The 19,692-nt window shown below is 37.2% G+C and overlaps 1 protein-coding gene across 3 annotated transcripts in view; it reads right to left on the bottom strand.

Moving 5' to 3' along the window:
- The window catches only part of SAP130 (Sin3A associated protein 130), a 49,530-nt gene extending 30,171 nt beyond the window's left edge, over positions 1-19,359 (bottom strand). For all 3 annotated transcript variants that reach the window (XM_074301703.1, XM_074301704.1, XM_074301705.1), the window contains exons 1-6: positions 19,115-19,359; positions 15,667-15,784; positions 6,784-7,022; positions 2,366-2,524; positions 1,663-1,774; positions 379-503 (exon numbers count right to left, since the gene is read on the bottom strand). In XM_074301703.1, coding sequence (XP_074157804.1) covers positions 379-503; positions 1,663-1,774; positions 2,366-2,524; positions 6,784-7,022; positions 15,667-15,778 — 747 coding nt within the window. In that variant the 5' untranslated portion in view covers positions 15,779-15,784; positions 19,115-19,359. The remainder of the gene's footprint in view (positions 1-378; positions 504-1,662; positions 1,775-2,365; positions 2,525-6,783; positions 7,023-15,666; positions 15,785-19,114) is intronic.
- Between the last annotated feature and the right edge of the window lie 333 nt (positions 19,360-19,692).

Below are 19,692 nucleotides of genomic sequence, written 5' to 3'. Positions count from 1 at the left end.
TTTCAATGTATCTTCCCCCAGATTCTGAGTCCAGTGCCAATGCTACTAGTCCTGATTTGTTGGACAACTGGTATGCAATACTTAACTGACATGCTTGGAAGCTTGAATCTTTCATTTCTCATTCATTTCATCTTTCACCTATCACACTACTCTCAACTTCTATCTTCCTCTGAACTCCTCTAAGATCTATGGTCTGTATTTAACTGTTTGTCGTTATGTCTTCTCTCTACAATAGAAAGCAAATTCCTCAAGAATCAAGACTGTGCTTTAGTCTTCTTTATATTTCTTGAGGCACCTACCACCAATTAGTGTCCTAAGCAATAATAATTATTCAATACATATCTATTGATTGAATACCCTCCCAAGACCATCACCTGCCTGGATTGGCTGATGAATGATGTGCTGTACTGCTGGCTGAGCTGTAGCTGCATTTGGCAACTGTGAAGTTGGCCTCAGGACTGTGGTTACCTTAGAACTGGACATCACAGCGGCAGCAGCTGCACCTTAAATATGAAATTGCATTCTTAATTAATAAAATAATCTGTAAGGTCTCAGAAATTTAATTAATAGTCCAATTCAATCCATTAGAAAAATAACATTTGAAAGAAGAGGCTAAATTAACCCTTAGTTAACAGGAAATTAGGTGGTGCAGCTGACAATCAGCTAAGATCTGAGCTCAAATCTGACCTCAGATGCTTACAAGCTGTATAGCTTTGTGCAACTCACTTAACACTTACTTGTCTTGGTTTCTCATTTGGAGAAGGAAATAGTAAACCATTCTAGTTATTTTGCCAAGAAAATTCTATAGACAACATCCACAGGGTCATGTAGTCAGACATGACTGAACAAACAACAAAACTTCAGTACTTAACTGAAAGAATTAGCTAGTCCAATACAGTAAAATGCTTCTACTATAACTATGGATAGATACTAGACCTATGATTTTACTAGTTAAGAGACATCCCAAATGAGAAAATTCCCTATATCAATGCAATACCTTCTCTTCCATTTCTAGTCTTGGTTGCCTAGTTACTAGTTGACTCAAGTACTGAGAGATCCTGTTATTTGCTCAGCGATACAGAGACAGGGCTTGAATTTAGGCGTTCCTGTCTAAGCTATTCCTCTACTATTATGGATGTTTTCAATTTGAGGGGGGGAAAAGTGCATGTCTGACCAAAAATAAAAATAAAAAATTATGCATCTATAAATAAAACTGGCCTACAGAAATGTCTAAAAAATTTGTTTTTTGTTTTGTTTTTTTTTTTTTGCTTCTGTACCCTTATTTACATCTCATTGATGACTAAATTGGTCTGTTTTCAATTGATTTTATCTGTTACAGAAAGTAATTACCAGAAAAGTAGGTAAATGGCAAAAGAAGTTACAAGAACAATTTAAATCAATCATGCTAATAAGCTATGTACATTTTATAAAAGAAAAAAAACACGAAAAATATATGCAACAGTATTATGCCATTTCTTCACTTGATACTTCAGGACAAAAGTCAAACAGGAACATGCTAGAAATCTAATCTCACACAACTACTGTGTGAAATATTATCCTTAAAATAATTACTCAGAGATATTTTGTGCAACATTTTATATATCATCATAATAATCTGTTTATCCTATGAAAAGATCTGGGACAAAAGCTGGCATAATTTACCTCGAGGTAAATGAGAAGCTCCAATATGAAGAGGGGGCCCAGGAGCACTACTGCGAATGATGGACATTTGGACATTTGTGGTCATAATGTGATGCAAATTGCTGGGGTGTCCCTGCAATTAAAAAAAAAAAAAAAAAAAGAGTAATAAGGTATTTAATGTATTTATTCAAAGCTTAAAATCTGATTGTGAATCCTTTATGTGAAAGAAAACTGATTTTAGAAAGTAAGTTCACAAAGGCCTTGTACTATATGCAATTAGGGGTTTAATAAGTGATTTGGATAAATAAATTTTCTAGCTTAAATGCTTCTAGCTTAGTTAATTAGTAAAATTAATGTAGATATATGTAAAATGTGACAATTTAAAATATGCAGTCATATACATTCCTAATGATGTTATTAATCTATTGTGTTTATCCTAGCCAAACAAAACTTATTTCTGCCCTGATCACTTTTTTGCCCATTTTTCCTTATTACTATGAAGACCCGTTGGACTCTCTGGAGTACAACGTGTCAAACAGGTACTATATCCAGACAATAGCAAAATGTACCACTCATTTCTTCTACCAGCTCTCTTATCTCCTAAGAATATTTTCATCTTCCTCTTACAGATGCTATATGATGTAATATGCCATACCAGTAACTCAATGAATGAACTTAAGAACAGTTTGGCATCTTATTTTGTAAAACAGTAAATGGAAAAAACCTGTTGTCCACTGATTGTTGCCACAGGAATGGCGGAAGCTTGAGGGATGCTACTCTCCATCGTCACAGTCACTTGCCCTGGGACCTTAGGAGGGAGTGACAGGGTAGAAGGTGGAGCAGGAGCAATGGGACGGCTCGGCATGGTGGGCTTCAGAGGTGGCTGAAAACAGAAATAATACCAATATTTTTTCAAGAGAAATTAATTTTTTATCCAAGTCCTTAAAAGTTGGAAGTGTTAATTTTAATTAGTATGTAAAAGTAGAATAGCCATTATATCCCAACATGAATCAATGGGCTGCTGGAACTTTCCAGAATGATAGGTGTTTGAGGAGAGGGTATTCTCAGAAGTTGAGGGAAAAAAAGCCCAAAACCAACAACCTTCAGTTCCAAAATATTCTCATATGATTGTCATTAGCTTCAATAAATTAACTGTCTTAATTAATGTGCCAGATTCTCTGCTAGGTGCTGAGGGCCATAAAGGCAAAAATGAAACAGTTTTGGCCTTTAAAGAGTTTTTCCTTTATTGATCAAGAAACATGAAAACGCATAAGTTCAAGTAAACAGAGAGGCAGTTTTGGAGTGGAGGGTACAAGTATCTGAGAGATGAGGAAAGACTTCTGAGAGGATGGTGCTTGAGCTGAATTTGAAGATACTAACCCTCTAAGAGGAAGTGAGTGCTGAAGAGAGAATGCATCCTAAACAGGAGACCATGCTCAGTGCAAAGGCCTAGAGGAGGGAGAATGGTGTGTGTGAAAACAGAAAAAAGGCCAGTTTGGTTGGATTGAGGTGAATGTGAAGAGAAACAATATATAAGAAGTCTAGAAAGATAGGATGGGCCCAATATTTGAAGAACTTTAATGGCCAAACAGTTTAATATTTCATCTTATAAGTAACTGGGGATTACTGGAATTTTTTGAGTAAGGGAACTGGTCAGATTTGTAATTCAGAAAAATTCTTTTAGCCACTCTGCAAAGAGATCTGAAGCTAGAAGACCAATAAGGAGGAAAAATGTTGTAGAGATAAAAATGACAAGATCTGGCAACTGACCGGATAAAGGGAGACTGAGTAAGAATGAGGAGCAATAGAATGTTGACTGTTATGTATTTACCAAAAATAGAAAAATTTGGGAGGGTAGGTTTTAAAGAAAGGTTCTGTGATATAAATATAACCAAGTAAGAAATTTACTTCCTCAAATACCGAATCTTCCAATTTCTTTTATCTACTATTGGCATACAAAATTATGGAAAGAATTATTGATCAAGAGTCTAGAAAACCTGAGTTCAAATCCATCTTCAGATACTTACAATTTGAGTGATACAATTTCTCTAAGCTCAATTTCTATAATATGGGGATAATAGCACCTACTTGTTGCTGTGAGTATAAAATGAGATCATTACAAAGTGCTGGTTAAACTTTAAAGCACTAAATGCTAGCTATTATTATCACTACTCAATTCCTCTGAATTTCTACATCTCACCTAAGCTACTCCCAGAGATAGTCAACCTTGACCTTGGCATCACTTATAATTGTTCTATTTCTATGTTTATGACTTCAAAACTCCCTTTTCTGATTATATTCTCTTATCATTCCATCTTTCCCTCTCTGTATCATAACCTCTAACCCCCACCATGGGCTCAATTTCCTTTACCCTTTGGTAATTTCCCAGGATATCAGTCCTATATTGCTACCCTCTCCGCCCTCCCCAGTCCTGACCCTTTGATGAACTGGTTAATTCTATACTATCAGTGCAGCAAAGTAGGTCAGTTCAAGAAAATGCCAAATGCGATCTTGGAGAGTCTGACACAACAATAATCCTCTAGATTTCCTTGCTGTTTTTTTTCCTAATGTAAATTACACTTTGTCAATCCTGGATTATTCTTACCATCTACTTCCTTCACTCCTATTTATATTCAAGTCACAAACTATGTTAATATAACCCATTACAAATTTATATTAACATTAGCTTAACTGAACTCTCATTGTAACAAGGCAATCCTCTTACAACTTTCTAAGCTCACTACAAAGACTGTGCCAAAACATTTTATTCTCTCCTTAAGAGTTCCCCTTACCCTTTTTACCTCCATCTCCTGGTTTCCTTCAAGTTTTTACCTTCTATAAAGCAGTTTTCCCAGTGCCTTTCCTCCAAAATAGTCTCCAACTTATCATATCTACATCTTGATTGTACAAAGATGTTTTCATTCTGCTTTACTCACTATGAACTTGAGGGTTGGGAATATTTTTTGGCCTTTCTTTGACTCCCCAGCACTTACACACTACCTGGTATAACAAGTACTTAATAAATGCCAATTGACTTGTTTCTCCTAAACTCCAGGATCCATCTTGGATATCTTAAATGGACATCTTGTTAGCATCTGAAACCTAGCAATACTCAAACAGAATTCTTCCTGTCAAAGCCCTCCCAACTTCAATATTATTGTTGAAGTTACCACCATTTGTCCAATAACAAATTTTTTTTCTTTTTTTTTTTTTTATTAATTTTATAATTATAAATTTTTGACAGTATATATGCATGAGTAATTTTTTAAATAACATTATCCCTTGTATTCATTTTTTCCAAATTTTCCCCTCCCTCCCTCTACTCGCTCCCCTAGATGACAGGCAATCCCATACATTTTACATGTGCTACAATATAACCTAGATACAATATATGTGTGTAAATCCAATTTTCTTGTTTCACGTTAAGCCAATAACAAATTATTAAAGTCATCCTTGAGATCTACCTGGCTCAGGGAACCAAAGGCCTAAGCTTTTGATGTCACTTTCCAGTTACTTAAATACAAAAGAGCTACAAGAAGCTGCACAGTAGACCATTTTGGGTCACTTAGATGCCATTGAATCAATTCAGGATGTCCTCAAATTACATCCTTGTGGGATAGCTTTCTTCTGCTTAGGTTAGTAAATTTCTTTTGTTAACTGCTGAATAATCTACAAGTGCCTTAAAATTTTTTTTTACAGGGAACCTAAACTAACTGACACTGGCCTAAGTCAGGTCAAATCCAGAACTTATTACCCTCTTTCTTCATTCCCATAGTTATCATCCAGGACAGACCCTGATCAATTTTTGTCTGGACAACTATACAATAATATTCTAATTAGTCTAACTGGCTCAGGTCTTTTCCACTCCAGCCTATCCTCCCTTTGGTTGCCAAGGTAATTCTCCCAAAAAGCCAGTCTGCCCATGCCACACATTCATCCCTTGGCTCAATGGCTCCCTCCTGGCCTCAAGATCAAGTATAAGGTTCTCTCTGTTTAACACCTAAAGCCCATAGCAACCTGCCCCTACCTCTCTAGTCTTTTTACATCTTACTCCTCTGCATATTTATTCCTTGCTGTTCTCCTGGCGGTTCTCTTGAGTCTGACATATACACCATCTCTACCTTTGCACTGGCAGTCTCCTCTCCTTAGAATGTTCTTCCTCCTGTCCCTTAGCTTTTCCGGGCACATATAAGGCTCAGCTCAAATCTACCTCCTGGAAAAGCCTGGCCATTTCCCCCAATTCTTGAGGGTTGCTAGTAGTGCCTTCCTTCTAGATGACTTTCCAACCATTCCATATATGCATATAATGTCTCCCATTAGAACATAACCTACTTAAAGGCAGAAGACAGCTGTGTCTTTCCTTTCTTTGTACCCCTAGTGCTTTGGCTATGTGGCACATAGTAACTGCTTTAAAAAGGATAACTGACAGAGTATGCAGAGATGGAAGGACAAGGTCAGACCTCTGAATATAGCCACAGTTAAAGGATATAACATAGATGACAAAGCAGCAAAAGAAACTGAAAGAGGTAGGAGAATCAAAAGAAATAATGGTGCCACAAAAACCTTGAGGAGAGAAAGCACCCAAGAGGAAAAGATGCCCAACAGTTTCAAATAATTTTCAGGGGTCAAGAAAGATGAACACTGATAAAAGGCCATCAGAACTGGAAATCAAGAGAATTAAATAAATTTCAAAATCGTTCAGAGAAAACTTCTGGTAAAAACCTATCAACGTTTCAGCAATGAGAAGATCCAATTCAGTTCCAATTGATAAGTGATGAACAGAATCAGCTACACCCAGGGAAAGAACACTGAGAAATGAATGTGGGCTATTTACATTTTTATTTTTCTCCCCACATTATTTTTGCCTTTCTAAATCCAATTTTTCTTGTGCAACAAGAGAACTGTATAAATCTGTATACATATTGTAAAAAAAAAAAAAACAAAAACAAAAAACTATTGAGATGTGCAAGCACATCAGTAACACATCAAGCAGCACAAAAAACTGAACAATGCAGAGTAATCACAAAAAGTCGGAGATGAACATGAAGCCATATATAAAGACATTTGGGAGGTTGCTAGAAGTTATAGGTCTATTTTATAGTCATGGCTCAACATGAAACTTGAACCTTTCTTTTCAGTTACCTTCATAAGTCCCTCTGAAAATGAAAGTGGTACTGCTGGAGTCAGATGTGCTGCTGGTGGGGCTGTGACGGTGACTGGAGCCCCAGAGGGTACTGCATGGTGGGGAGGCAGCATTTGGACCTGTGGATAAGGTCGCACCACAACTGGCTCTTGCTTTTCTTCACGAGACTGTAGCGAACTACTGGAGCCCAAGTGCTCCCTGGGAGTGATTTCTGAATCTCGATTAGATTCATCATTAACTAATAAAGACATTAAAGGTTAAAATTAATTTTTTCTAGCATCACATTACATTTTCTACAAATCTATGAATATTGTCATGCAATTCCATTTAGATTTGAGGACTGCCAAATAGCTCAGTTTTTCACTAAGCCTAAAACAGCATGGAAATTTACTTGTTTCACTATAACAATTTAACAGAACATGATTCTTATATTTTTCAGTTTTACTTTTGTCCCCTCATTGGGATTTGTTACTTGGGAAACATTTCACAATTTAAATTATAGGAAACGATTAGAAAAATGGCTTCTTGGTTTAAAATCCACAATAGTAATGCATACTCTCAAGAGGTGGGTGATAAATGATTATAGTGTAAAGGCAAAAGATATAAATAAAACATATTTGAAAAAATTTCTGCAATGTAGATAATCTTCAGTGTTAACATTAAGAATAGTAAAAAGAAGATCAATTCTGAGTTGTTTTAATGGCTAATCTTTGGTCCCAGAGAACAGATAATGAAACATCTCTTCTTCCTCTGCTAAGTGGGGACATGAGGGATTCTAGAAGTCAAATGATATGTATCCATTATCATGATGGTCATTCTATAGATTAGTTTTATTCTGTTTTTATAGATACATAGAGGTATTCAGAGTCTGTGTGTATGTGTGTTTCTTTAGCCAACAATGACTTAAAAATAAAATATAGCTTTAAAAAAATTATATATTGTAAAAAAAAAAAAAAGAAAAAAAAAAAAAACACCAAAAGCAAACCAGTATAATCTCATTTAAGATGGAAGAATAAGTCTGAATGTATAATCTTTTCTATTCAAGAAAAGCTCCATAACTATTGCAGAAAAATTAAGAATGCTATAAATTACACAAAAGCTATTTGTCAAGACAGAAAACTCATCCTTTTAAGGCAGACCTTAATATTTTCTTATTTTTATTCTTTAATTCTCTCAGGCAGGATTTTTACATTTTACTATTTTAAATAATTTATCCAATTCCAGCAAAATAATGCCTGCCTAAAGTAATACAAAGCCAAAGTATTCTACTTATATTTAAAACAACTAACAACTGCATATGGAGTACTATAACTACTGTAACAGCTAATGTTTATGAAGTGATTTATAAATACTTTATTCACAACATTTCATTTGATTTGATCCTTACAACAACCCTGCAAGGTAGATATTATTATTACATCCATTTTTATAGATAAGTTAATTGAGGTTGATATGATTTGCCCAGGGTCACAGAGCTAGTTAAGTACTGAGACAGGTTTTTCTGACTTGAATCTAGTACTCTAATCATTGCACTTCACTGTAGTATCTCAAAGGTACAACATAAGAAAAACACAATGGAGCTGAAAAAAAAAAAAATACAGGCAAGGGTAACAAAAAGAAAACAAGAGAATGTAAATTCCATACATAGATATAGTAAAAATCACGACCTTTTAATACAGAAAAATGAAGTTGAACGAAGTCTAAAATCATGTGGTCTATAAAGTAAACAGAAAAATTTGTCAAGTTTCTATTTCTTAGAAAAAGGGAAAATGCCCTGAAAGTCTTAAAAAATGAAACACTGTTGGGGCAGCTAGGTGGCGAAGTGGATAGAGCACCAGCCTTGAACTGGAGGACTGGAGTTCAAATCTGGTCTCAGACACTTAACACTTCCAAGCTGTGTAACCCTGGGCAAGTCACTTAACCCCAGCCTCAGGGGGAAAAAAAAAAAGAAACACTGTCATTCAATAAATATTTATTAAATGCTCGCTACATAAGTGCTTTTGGAAATATAAAAATTTACAAACCACAATTATGGTCCTCAAGAAGGTTGTGACTTTAAATATATAATGGAATATTACTGCTTCATAAGAAATGGAGAAAAGTTTGCAGAGAAACTTGTGAAGACATATTAACTGACACAGAAAGAACAATTTATACAACAACATTGTAAAAACAAATAGCCTGGAAAGATTTAAGATCAATGTAATGACCAATCTATTGTACAATTCCACAATAATTAAGCAATATAGAAATCTGTTTTGTTTGATTATAAATATTACACTGATTTGAGTTTTCTTTTTCTAATGGGGGGAGATGACCAATGAAAAACAGAGCCTTTTAAGTATTTTTTTATATTCATAAAAGAAAACAAAAGAAAGCACAGAGAGGCAGAGCAATTTTGAAAGTTACACAAATTTATTATATGCTTTAAAAGAAAAAGCAAGTTGTACACAGATTCACAGCTTCATATATATAATCCTCAATTATTTTGTCTATGGAAGTACAGTTTATATGATGTTAAAGTTCAGAATAAAAAAAATTAAAATTTATAATTTAGTTATGGAGTTAAGATATACAAAATAATTAAGATGCAAATACATTATAAGTGGTATAACACTAGGGAAAAAGGCATGCCCTAGGGAAATTAATACATCTAGCTGTGGCACTGAGTAATTGGGATTGATGAGAAAAAGGCATCCTCATAAACTACTATATGTAGCTGACTCCAAATCAGACTATGCCTCCTTCACATCTCAGGCATTTATCCATATTGATCATATTCCCATCCTATTGCAGTATATATCCTTACTCTTAAAAATTCGTGCTCCAGGGGGCAGCTAGCTGGTGCAGTAGATAGAGCACCAGCCCTGAATTCAGGAGGATCCGAGTTCAAATCTGGTCTCAGACACTTAACACTTCCTAGCTGTGTGACCCTGGGCAAGTCTTTTAACCCCAGCCTCCAGGAGTGGGGTGGGGGGGAATTCATGCTCTGAAAACCGTGATTAATCAAACTAATACTATTGTTGCTTCTGGAAATAGGAGTGGCTTTTCCAAGGTAGAGGGGCTATACTCATTTCTAGACCAAAATACACCTCCAAAGCTAGCATTCTCTAAATTATGTTGTTTCCCATATTAAAATGTAAAGTCTTGGAAGGTAAGGATCATCTTCCTATGATTTAATGAATTCACTTTAGTAGTAGGAAGTGTGATCAAGCAAAGGGGTAAAGGTAGTTGTATCTGAACTGGAATCTTGAAAGTATGTGAAAGCAACAAACAAAGCTTTTCACAAACTTATAAAAGTTGCTTGTTATCCTCAAAGAAATAAGAAAAATGGAAACATAAGTTATAGAATGATTTAGAGAAATTAATATTAAGTTAAGAAAAGCTTGAAGGTTAAGTGTGGTCAAACGAATGTTACAGGGATTTGAAATTAAATCCTACTTCTGACCCATTACTAATTCTATTTTTCCTTGGGCAAATTCCTCAAACTCTCAGGACCTCCAAGAAATTCTTACACATAGAAACCAATCTGGTACACAGTAAATGAAATACTGTGTGATGATCAACTATGATAAGACTTAACTCTTTTCAGCAGTACAACTATCTGAGACAATTCAAAAAGACTCATGATGGAAAATGCTATTCACATCTAGAGAAAGAACTATTGGAGTCTGAATGCAGATGCCTTTTATCCAGATTGTTTTTATAACACGACTAATGTAAAAATATATTTAATATGACTGTACATATATATAACCTATTTCAGATTGTCATCTTGGAGAGAGGAAAAGGGAGGAGAGAAAAATGTAAAACTCAAAATCTAATGAAAGAAAAAAAATGCAAATAATAAAAAAAAAAAGACACTGATTTGAAATTTGTCAACAAAAGAAACCAAAAAATCTTACTTCATGGGTGCTATAGGGATTAAATAAAACAAGGTATGTAAAGCCCTCTGTTATTCTTATGGCATGACATAAATGTCAGTATTATCCCATTTGTATATGTACCCAAGACTGATTAAACAGAAATACCAGTTTCACACAATGAAAGTGTCTGATAAAAGGTCTATGTGAAGCTCATTAGCCTTTTTTGTACTTATCTTCTATAATATCATTTGATACTTATGATAAATTTTTTAGAATTACTGGCCATCTCTTCAAACTATAAATTTCTTGAGAATCACATCTTATTTTTCTTCCTATCACCCACAAGCCTACTACTATAGTACCTGCAGAGAAAAGAAGCACTCAATATTAATATAAATTTTCACTTCTATCAGTAATTTTTTAGAATAGTTTTAGTATTGTGATTATAGCTTTGAATCCAGCAAGATATATTACTGTCTTCAAAGAAATTGTGGAAGACCAAAGGGTAACAATGGACAGAAATATGATAGATGCAAGAAATGGCAAATAAGAAATTATAGGATGTTAAAGAAGTACAAGTCATTTGGGAAGATCCAAAGATTATTTGAGAATCTACATAGAGTAGACTAGTGAAAAACTTTTAAGAAGAAATGGACAAAAGTTATATATGACATGTCAGCCCAGAAGTCTTAGGATTTGCATTACTGGGGGGGAAAGTCTACTTCAGTGAGACCATATTACTCATGCTTTTATGTGTTTTGTTTTCTTAAACTTTTCATTATTAAAACAGAACTTTCTCTCAAATCTCTTAAGTGAAATTGCCAATTTCTATTTTTCTGGTAAAGTGACAGCCATAGAATAATTCCATTGGTCTCAATCTGGTTTTCTTTCCACACCCTTTGAAAAAAACACTCTTTCTCTCTAAATACATGCACAAAATAAAGCATTTTTAGCTAAGCTCTTTGATATTCCATCAACTGCTCCTTGAATTCACTAGGCTCCTTGAGGCTGGACTTTCTAGACTTCAGTAGTTAACTTAGAGGAAAAAAATTATAATCACTAGTTGAACTGAATATTTCGAGATTAAACTTATCTTTTCCTATTTAAAAGAGAACCCAAGAGAAGTCAGACGACTTATTCAAGCGTAAACCCAAGAAGTAGAAAGGCAACATGGTATAGTGGAAAGAGTACTTCATATATCATAAGTCATAAATCATGGGTTCCAATCAATTTCTATCTTCTGTTTTGACCTCTCTTGTGAATATATAATATACTAATAAAGATTATAACCCACCAATGACAGAAGGTAGATAACTAAGACTTCAGAAGTCATGTGTACCAACACATCTTTAACAGAAATGAAATCTTTTTAACATGAACAGCTCAAATGATAGGGAAAATACTTTTCCCCAAAGTAGCCCACTTATTTGCTTTTATGGTTAAAACAACAACAATAATAAACAAACCCAAAACCCAACTTTTATAAGTTTATAAATCTACTAATTTTCTATAAGCAATAAGTTTTAGGCTTTACCTTCCATGAAAACCCTAGTTCTAAATGAAACAGCATTATTTGCAACAAAAGAAACAACATCTCCCCATAGGAAAGAAGGTGTACCCTCATCTACTTTGTAATATCACCATCTGCCCTGCTTTCATGTGGTACCTAAGTGGTGGATAAAAAGATACAACTTCAAAAAAAAAAAAAAAAGAAGAAGAAGGAATCCTATTTAGAAGGGAACTTACCTAAGGAATCCTTCTCTTTCTTACATTGCTCCTACAACACTCCATAGTTATATTATGGAGTGACATTCATCATACATAGGCAGACCATAACTCAAAAAGCCAGACTGATATACATTCTTTACTTGAGTAGAAACAATATCTTCCATGTAGTACAGGCTATCCTTTCCCCTAAAAAGCAAGTAATTTGAGTGGTCTACAAGATTCAAATGTACATTCTGGTTACCTAGGGTCTAAAAGGCCAGCCTTCAGAAAGTCAGAGCCTTTCACTCTTGGCACAAGTACCAAAGCTATATATTATACTTAGCATACTCAACTAACCAGATTTGTTTCCTTAGACGGTGGAGAAGAGGAAAGCATCTACATGAACTCACAGGATAAGTAAACATTTTATTAACTGTTAAATGGACTATGAGGAATCCATTTTGTTCTGATCACAACATGAAGCACCAGACTAGTTTGACTTTGACCTGACACAACACTTACACCCAAGTAGCTTCAAGATAGTTGAGCTAGGTGACTGCTCAGAAAGATTCTCTCACCTTCATTTGGGACTTTCCTCCTCTCTCCCTACCTTACCACTATAGATCCACTTACTGACTCATAGTTTTCTTCACTCTTGGTCTCTACTAACCTGACTCCAATTCCAAGACCAGGAGAAAGATGGGTAAGCTCACTGTAGCCATTTTCCCATTTCTATTCTATATAGATCTAAAACCTCACAGGAAGCATTTCCAACCTCAATCCCAATTATTTGTGGTGTATCCCAAACCTCCACTCGGGAAGACCTCTTAGTCTTGTGCTATAAAAGCCCAGAAAAATGGGTCTAACTGCTCTTCTGTTGTGGCAGAATCTTATCCCAGTCTTTTGAATAACATAAAGTATGCATTCATTGGTGAAATACTAGGGAACGGAAGGGGATGTGCTCATCCTTGTTTGTAAAATGAGACTAATAATAATACCCCCCCAATAGTCATGAAGATAAAAATCAAATTAAAATATATAAAACACTCATAAATAGCTATTCATGTTTATTTGTTGTTATAACAACAAATTATAACAATTAGAATTAAATTCCCTCTTAAAATCCTTTAAGATCTATGATCCTAAGAAACTAATATACTTTCATATTTCTATTACCATGATATACCTGAAACTTTAGTCTTATACTAAGGGTTCTAATGTCTATTTCATGTTATTAATGGAAAGGAAAAACAACCTCAAAAAGGTTACATACGTGCTTCATGAATAGTAGAACGAAGGAGTACTATTCCATAGCAGGCAGGAGAAGCAGGGATAAGGAAGCAAATAGGGCTAATCCCCAGGCCCTCAGAATAAAAGAACCAAAGTGTCTGGATTAACAAATATTCTAAAGGTCTCTTCTGCCCAAAGGTTCTGTACCTTTCATTTAACCATCTCTCAGAGCCACTGTCCTTTTTCTTTACTACTAATCTCAGATGTCATCCTGATGGAGCTTGTGCCTTAGGCCATTAGAACCATCACCAGCAATTTGGAGTGGATTCCATCGTTCCCAGGCTCAGTAGGTGGGGCAATGGGAAGACAAGGAGCAAGAAATCCATAATCCCATCACTCAAGATTCACTAGATGTATTCCTGGCAATGAAATGTGGAACTATGAATCCAACAGAAATACTATAATATACGGTGGCTACATCTTATAGTACTATTAATAAACTTCTATAGAACATATCTGTAGATTTTTGTAGGATGGCCAATTTTTTTCAATAAACAAAAGTCTATTTTTTACACAATGACGACAACGACCACCACCCCCAGCACCCTCCCCACCACTACCGCTTCTATCCCATAAAAAAAAAAAGAAAAAAAAAACCCTTAAAACCCTTGTGACAAATATGCATAGTAAAGTAATATAAATTCTGGAATTGTCTTGGGCACCATGTCCATCAATTCTTTATCAAGAAATGTATAGCTAGTTTGATTATGCTGTCTCAACAGCTTAGCAGTACTATGAGAAAATATTTTTTGAATTTTAAATAAATTTTTATAGGTAAACTTCTGGAATTCCTAGAAGTTGAGAGACCTCCTATATGTTGCAGTTACTATCATCCTCCCTGTCAAAGTGCAAGCTTCTAGAGGACGACTTTATCTTAGACATCTGTTATGTCTCAAACTGCCTAGCATATGGCAGGCATTCAAATATGCTGAATGAATTTTTCAGGTTTGAAAAACCTAAAAACTATTCAATTACCTTCATATCTACTAAGGATATATGAAGGGAAGAGATAGAGATAGAACAAAGTTTTGTTTTCTACCAAGATTCAGCTCTGGCACTACCATCTCAATGAAGTCCTATTAGATTCTTCCCTAACTCTCCCAGTTGTAAGTGCTCTCTAACTTTAGTTTTCCTTTGCAATACTTTTTGTGGACATGCTGTATCCCCACAAAGAATGTAAATTCCATGGGATAAAGACTGTATCCCTTGCATTTACTTAAGGATGTGCCTGGTTCTTTTTACTTTTTGAATTGATTTATAGTTTTAATGTCAAACATTAGTTCTATTGATCCAGATTAGCATCTCTTCTCTGACTTTTCAACTGGGGTTACTTGATTTGCCCAGGGTCACATGGTTCAGATTTGATCTCAGGTCTTCCGGACTAAAGGGCTGGTGCTCTATCCATTGCGCCACCTAGCTGTCCCTTCTCTGACTTTTCTAGAACTGCCTAGGGCACTGAAAAGTTTAATGGTTCATGGTTACATGGCCATTAAGTAAATGGGGCCTTATAAATTTTACTTATTTCAACTAATTACAAATGATATAATGATGATGATACAATTTTAATTTTTTTTTTTTTTTTTTGCTAAGACAATTGGGGTTAAGTGACTTACCCAGGATCACACAGCTAGGAAGTGTTAAATGTCTGAGATCAGATTTGAACTCTGGTCCTCTTGACTTCAGGGCTAGTGCTCTACTGCGCCACCCAGCTGCCCTTATGGTGCTTTTGTAAAGCTTTAAATGTTATTTTATTTGATTCTCAAAATTATCCTGAGGGGTTTTAATGATTATCTCCATTTTACTAAAAAGGAAACTGAGGCACAAAAAAGGTTAAGTGGTTTGCCCAGGGTCACACAGTTAATAAGTGTCTGAGACTAGATTCTAACTCAGACCTTCCTGGTTGCACTCTATACACTGAAACACGTGTCTGTAGAATTTGCCTAATGTTTTGCCTAATTTTGAACACTAAAACTAGCAAGGTAATTAATGCAAATAAGGGTACCTTTAAAAACAACTTACCTGTGGTTGTTGGGTTTATCAGTCCTGTAGACCCACTATTAGAAATTTGTGAGGGAGCTTGACCTAGCCCTGTAGAAGGGGCTCCTGAACGAGGAAATTGTTGAGAACTCATTTCCACCTGCAAAACACTAGCTGTTACAATCTGATCTTGAGATAACAGGATGTTACACATTGTACAGTTGATACTACTAAACTTAAGCCTTAAAGATAGCATTTCTTTACTTTTTGGAATAACTAAGTAACATATCTCAATTAGACAAAATATCAGTTGAAAAATTAAGTAATTTTCAAATAGGAAATACTACTTGAACTTCTACAACCAAATAGAAAAATGCTAACAAATTATCCTATTCCATTTATGACTAGTGTTGGTTAGCTGTTTGAGTGTCTTTATGACTACACCTGGGGTTTTCTTGTCAAAGACACTGGAATGGTTTGCCATTTCTTTCCCCAGCTCACTTTGCAGATAAGGAAACTGAAGCAAACAAGGTTAAGACCCTTGCTCAGGGTCACACAGGGTCACACGTCATACTTCATGCCAGATCTGAACTCAGGTTTTCCCTGATTCTAGGTCTGGTGCTCCATTTACTGAACTACCCACCTGCCCTTATAGCCCTTATATAAGCTTACAACTTATCTTTCACCAAATCACAGTAATATTTGTCTTAACATAACAGTATCTAGAATTTTAACATTTTTGCTAGTACTTCTTTTCCCAATAATTACAATGCAGAACAACAGATCTCAGACATGAAAGGGAATTCAGGGTTCATCTAATCTAACTTCAACTTGAACAAGAATCTCTTCCACAATATACTCCACAAATGGTCATCTAGCTTTTGCTTGAAAAACTTCAGAGAGGAATCCCACTTCTTTCTGAGGTAGTCCATTCCACTTTTTGACTTTTAAATTTAAATCTGCTTCTTTGACATTTCTACTCACTCTTTCTGGTCCTGACTTCTGCACCAAAGCAAAATAAATCCATACTCTTTCTATGGACAGTCTTTCAAATACTTGAAGCTACAATAATCCTTCATATAAGTCTTCTCTTGGAAAATTAAAGTGAATATTGCAAGATATTGAGTCTTTCATTAAATAATCTTGTTCCTTTCCTTTAGACAACTTCTAACTAAAAATGTTCTTTATGAAAGTGGTATCAATAACTGACAATGGCAATTCTCTACATAGGCCTGATAAGCGTAAAATAAAGTGGGACTCTCACGCCATACTCTTAGATACCATATTTCTATTCATTCAGCTCAAATTGCATTACCCTTTTTTGATAGCCATTTTACATTGTCATCTCATGTGAGGTTTACATTCAACTAAGTCTCTCCCCCAAGACCATTTTCAGAACTAGCGTGGCTATATCTCATCTTGTATGGGCAACAAGTTATTTTTTTGACTCAGCCTGCCAATATCTTTTTGGATTCATCCTGGTAAGTTAGGGAATAAGCCATTGTTCCCAGTTTTATGTCACATGTGCTTTTAGTTAACTCTTTTAAATCATCTTTAAGTTTCTTAGATAAGAATCATACATGGCCAACACATGGGACTTATAAGTATATTTTAGCTTAACATAGGAATTTCTGCAAATAGGCTTTATAGACACAACTCTAGCTAATAATAAAGCCTCCTTGGAGATGGGGAGGAACATGATAGATTCTACAATAGTGTGTGTGTGTGTGTGTGTGTGTAACAATAAGAAAGTATTCTTGAAACCTTATTCTCCAAACAGAACACACAGCACCTTATTAAGTGCAAATCCATGAAGAACTGTATTGTCTTAAATTTTTATTTTATTTTTTTACAAGTTTGCAAATAACAAGAGCAAAAGCAAATCATTTAAGGCTTTGCTAGAAAATCATAAAATCATACTTTGTAATTTAACTTCATTAAAAGACTTTATGGTAACTCATTTGTAACTCATTTATAGCAATCTGAGAAAATCCCAAGCAGGGATATTCAGGGTTATTCAGTTGGGAGAAATGGGAATAAAATCTAGGCTTCCCAACAAACATATTACTGTTCTTACCTAAAATACAACTCTCAACAACTCATGATCTGCACTAGGATACCATAATTAAGATTTTTTTTCCATTTTAAAGGAAAAGGAAGCACACTTTGACAATGCATGCATTATAGTCCAAAAAAATGTATTTTTTTTTTAAAACAGTCTTTAGCAAGTTGGAACTTGACAGAAAAGAGATTTTATATTCCAATGTCACTGAAAGGTTCCGTGGTGCAGAGTCACAGACACCTTATATCAAGATATGACCAAAAAGAGATGTTTGCAAAGACCTCGATTTGCAGTTTCTTTCCCTCATACGTATGCTAAGGAAGGGACTCCATTCCTCTAAAATGTTTCTGTTCCTTTCCACAGCAGTTTTTAACTCCAAATGCTCAACTGTTCCGTTCTCCACCCAAACCGATCAATGCAATCAGATGACACAGCTGTCCCGCCTCCTCTCTTTGGGGTGCTCCAGTCTGGCTCTTTCAGCGAGGGGAGAGCAGGTATAGTTCTCCCCAAGATAACTAGCTCCCTTACCCTACTACTTCTCTGCCGTCTGCCCCAGAGGCTTCTTTCCAGCCCCTGCCCACTCTTTTTTCCATCAGTCCTCAGTCCGAGAAGCGGACTCACAAAGGAACCAGGGAGGGAAGCAGGAGGGCCCCCTCCCCACAGCCAATACAGCTTTTCGGTCTCCGTGACACCGGCTAGGGCCCAGCAAACACCCCAGTTACTAGTGCAGCTTCAATATCTGCTTCCAGCTTTCTCCCCAAGAACCTGCCCCTCCCCTCCCCACCGCCCGCCTATTGGCCCTGCGCCGAAAGCGTCACACGGGGTCGGGCGCCAATCCAGCATCAGCCTCGGCGCCCTAGCCCCACCCTCCTATCGAACTTCGACTAATCAAGCAAGAGACTCTGGCAGGGCTACCCAAATTTCACGACCCCGCGACCAATAGAGGAGGAGAGACTGCTCGTCCAATAAGAAGGGCCGGGGGGGCGGGAGGGAGGCCCCGCCTTTGCCTGGGTCTGAAAGCGGCGGGCGCAGGTCCCGGATGTAGATAGTCACTTTAAACTGCTCTGTGAGCCAAACTGCCTCCGCCACCGCCCCCCGCCCGACCAATCTCCCCGTCTTCTGCCCGTCAAAGCCTCCATCCCAGAGCCAGTGGGCCTAAGGCCCAGGCCCCGCCTCCTTGCCGCGGGGCATCCCAAGCCGGGGGCAGAGACTCCTCTCAGCTTCAACTGCCGAGACTAACCGCCCTACCCCAGGATATTGACAGGACCCCACAACTTCCTAAGCACTACGGGACGAGGCGAAGGAGCAAGTTGACTATGCTTCGTCGTGGCCACCTTTCCCAGGGGACTCTTAGCTGAGCGGACGCCGCAACCCTGGCCCGGCCCGGCTGCCCCGCCCCCTCCCCGATCCCCCTCCTCCCGCCACTACCTGGAGTCCGAAGCGTGGAGCCACCGCTCCTCCGTTCTGCCTCCTCCGTATTGCTCTCTGCCTTTCTTGGCGGCGCCTCTCAGGTTTCTTAGTCCCCGAGGTTCTGGACCCGCCGCGGCGGCCGCGGCTAGCTCTCCTCTTAACCTAGCGCCGCCGCTTCCGCCGCCGCACCGAGACGCCCGCCCATTGGTTAAAATTGGCACCGCCCACCTCAGGTTCAGCCACTGAAAGTGCGGCTTTAGCCAGAAGGTGGGACCGTCAGGGGAGGGACGTCCCAGTCCGGGGTAGTAAGGCATTCTGGGTCTTGTAGTTTTTTACAGCAAGGAGGCGGGACTGGGAGGGTACGAGTGGGCGAAAGGGCGGGTGCTGCCGCCAACCCTGCGTCACGCCCCCCTTTGCAGTCTTCCATTGGTTCTAATCGAGCCGCTTTTCGCTTCTAGCTATCCCTCTCCTCCCCCTCTCGAGCGGAGAAAAGGCGACCGGATCTAGAGTTGGAGCTCCGCCTTCTCCAGGCCCCCAAACCGCGGTCCTTGGATTTGTCACTTGCATGGCGGGGCACACAACGGGGAGTGGGGAGA

Source organism: Sminthopsis crassicaudata, chromosome 3 (assembly GCF_048593235.1).
Source record: "Sminthopsis crassicaudata isolate SCR6 chromosome 3, ASM4859323v1, whole genome shotgun sequence".
Classification (NCBI taxonomy): Eukaryota; Metazoa; Chordata; class Mammalia; order Dasyuromorphia; family Dasyuridae; genus Sminthopsis; species Sminthopsis crassicaudata.
This window is presented reverse-complemented; position numbering and strand designations above follow the sequence as displayed.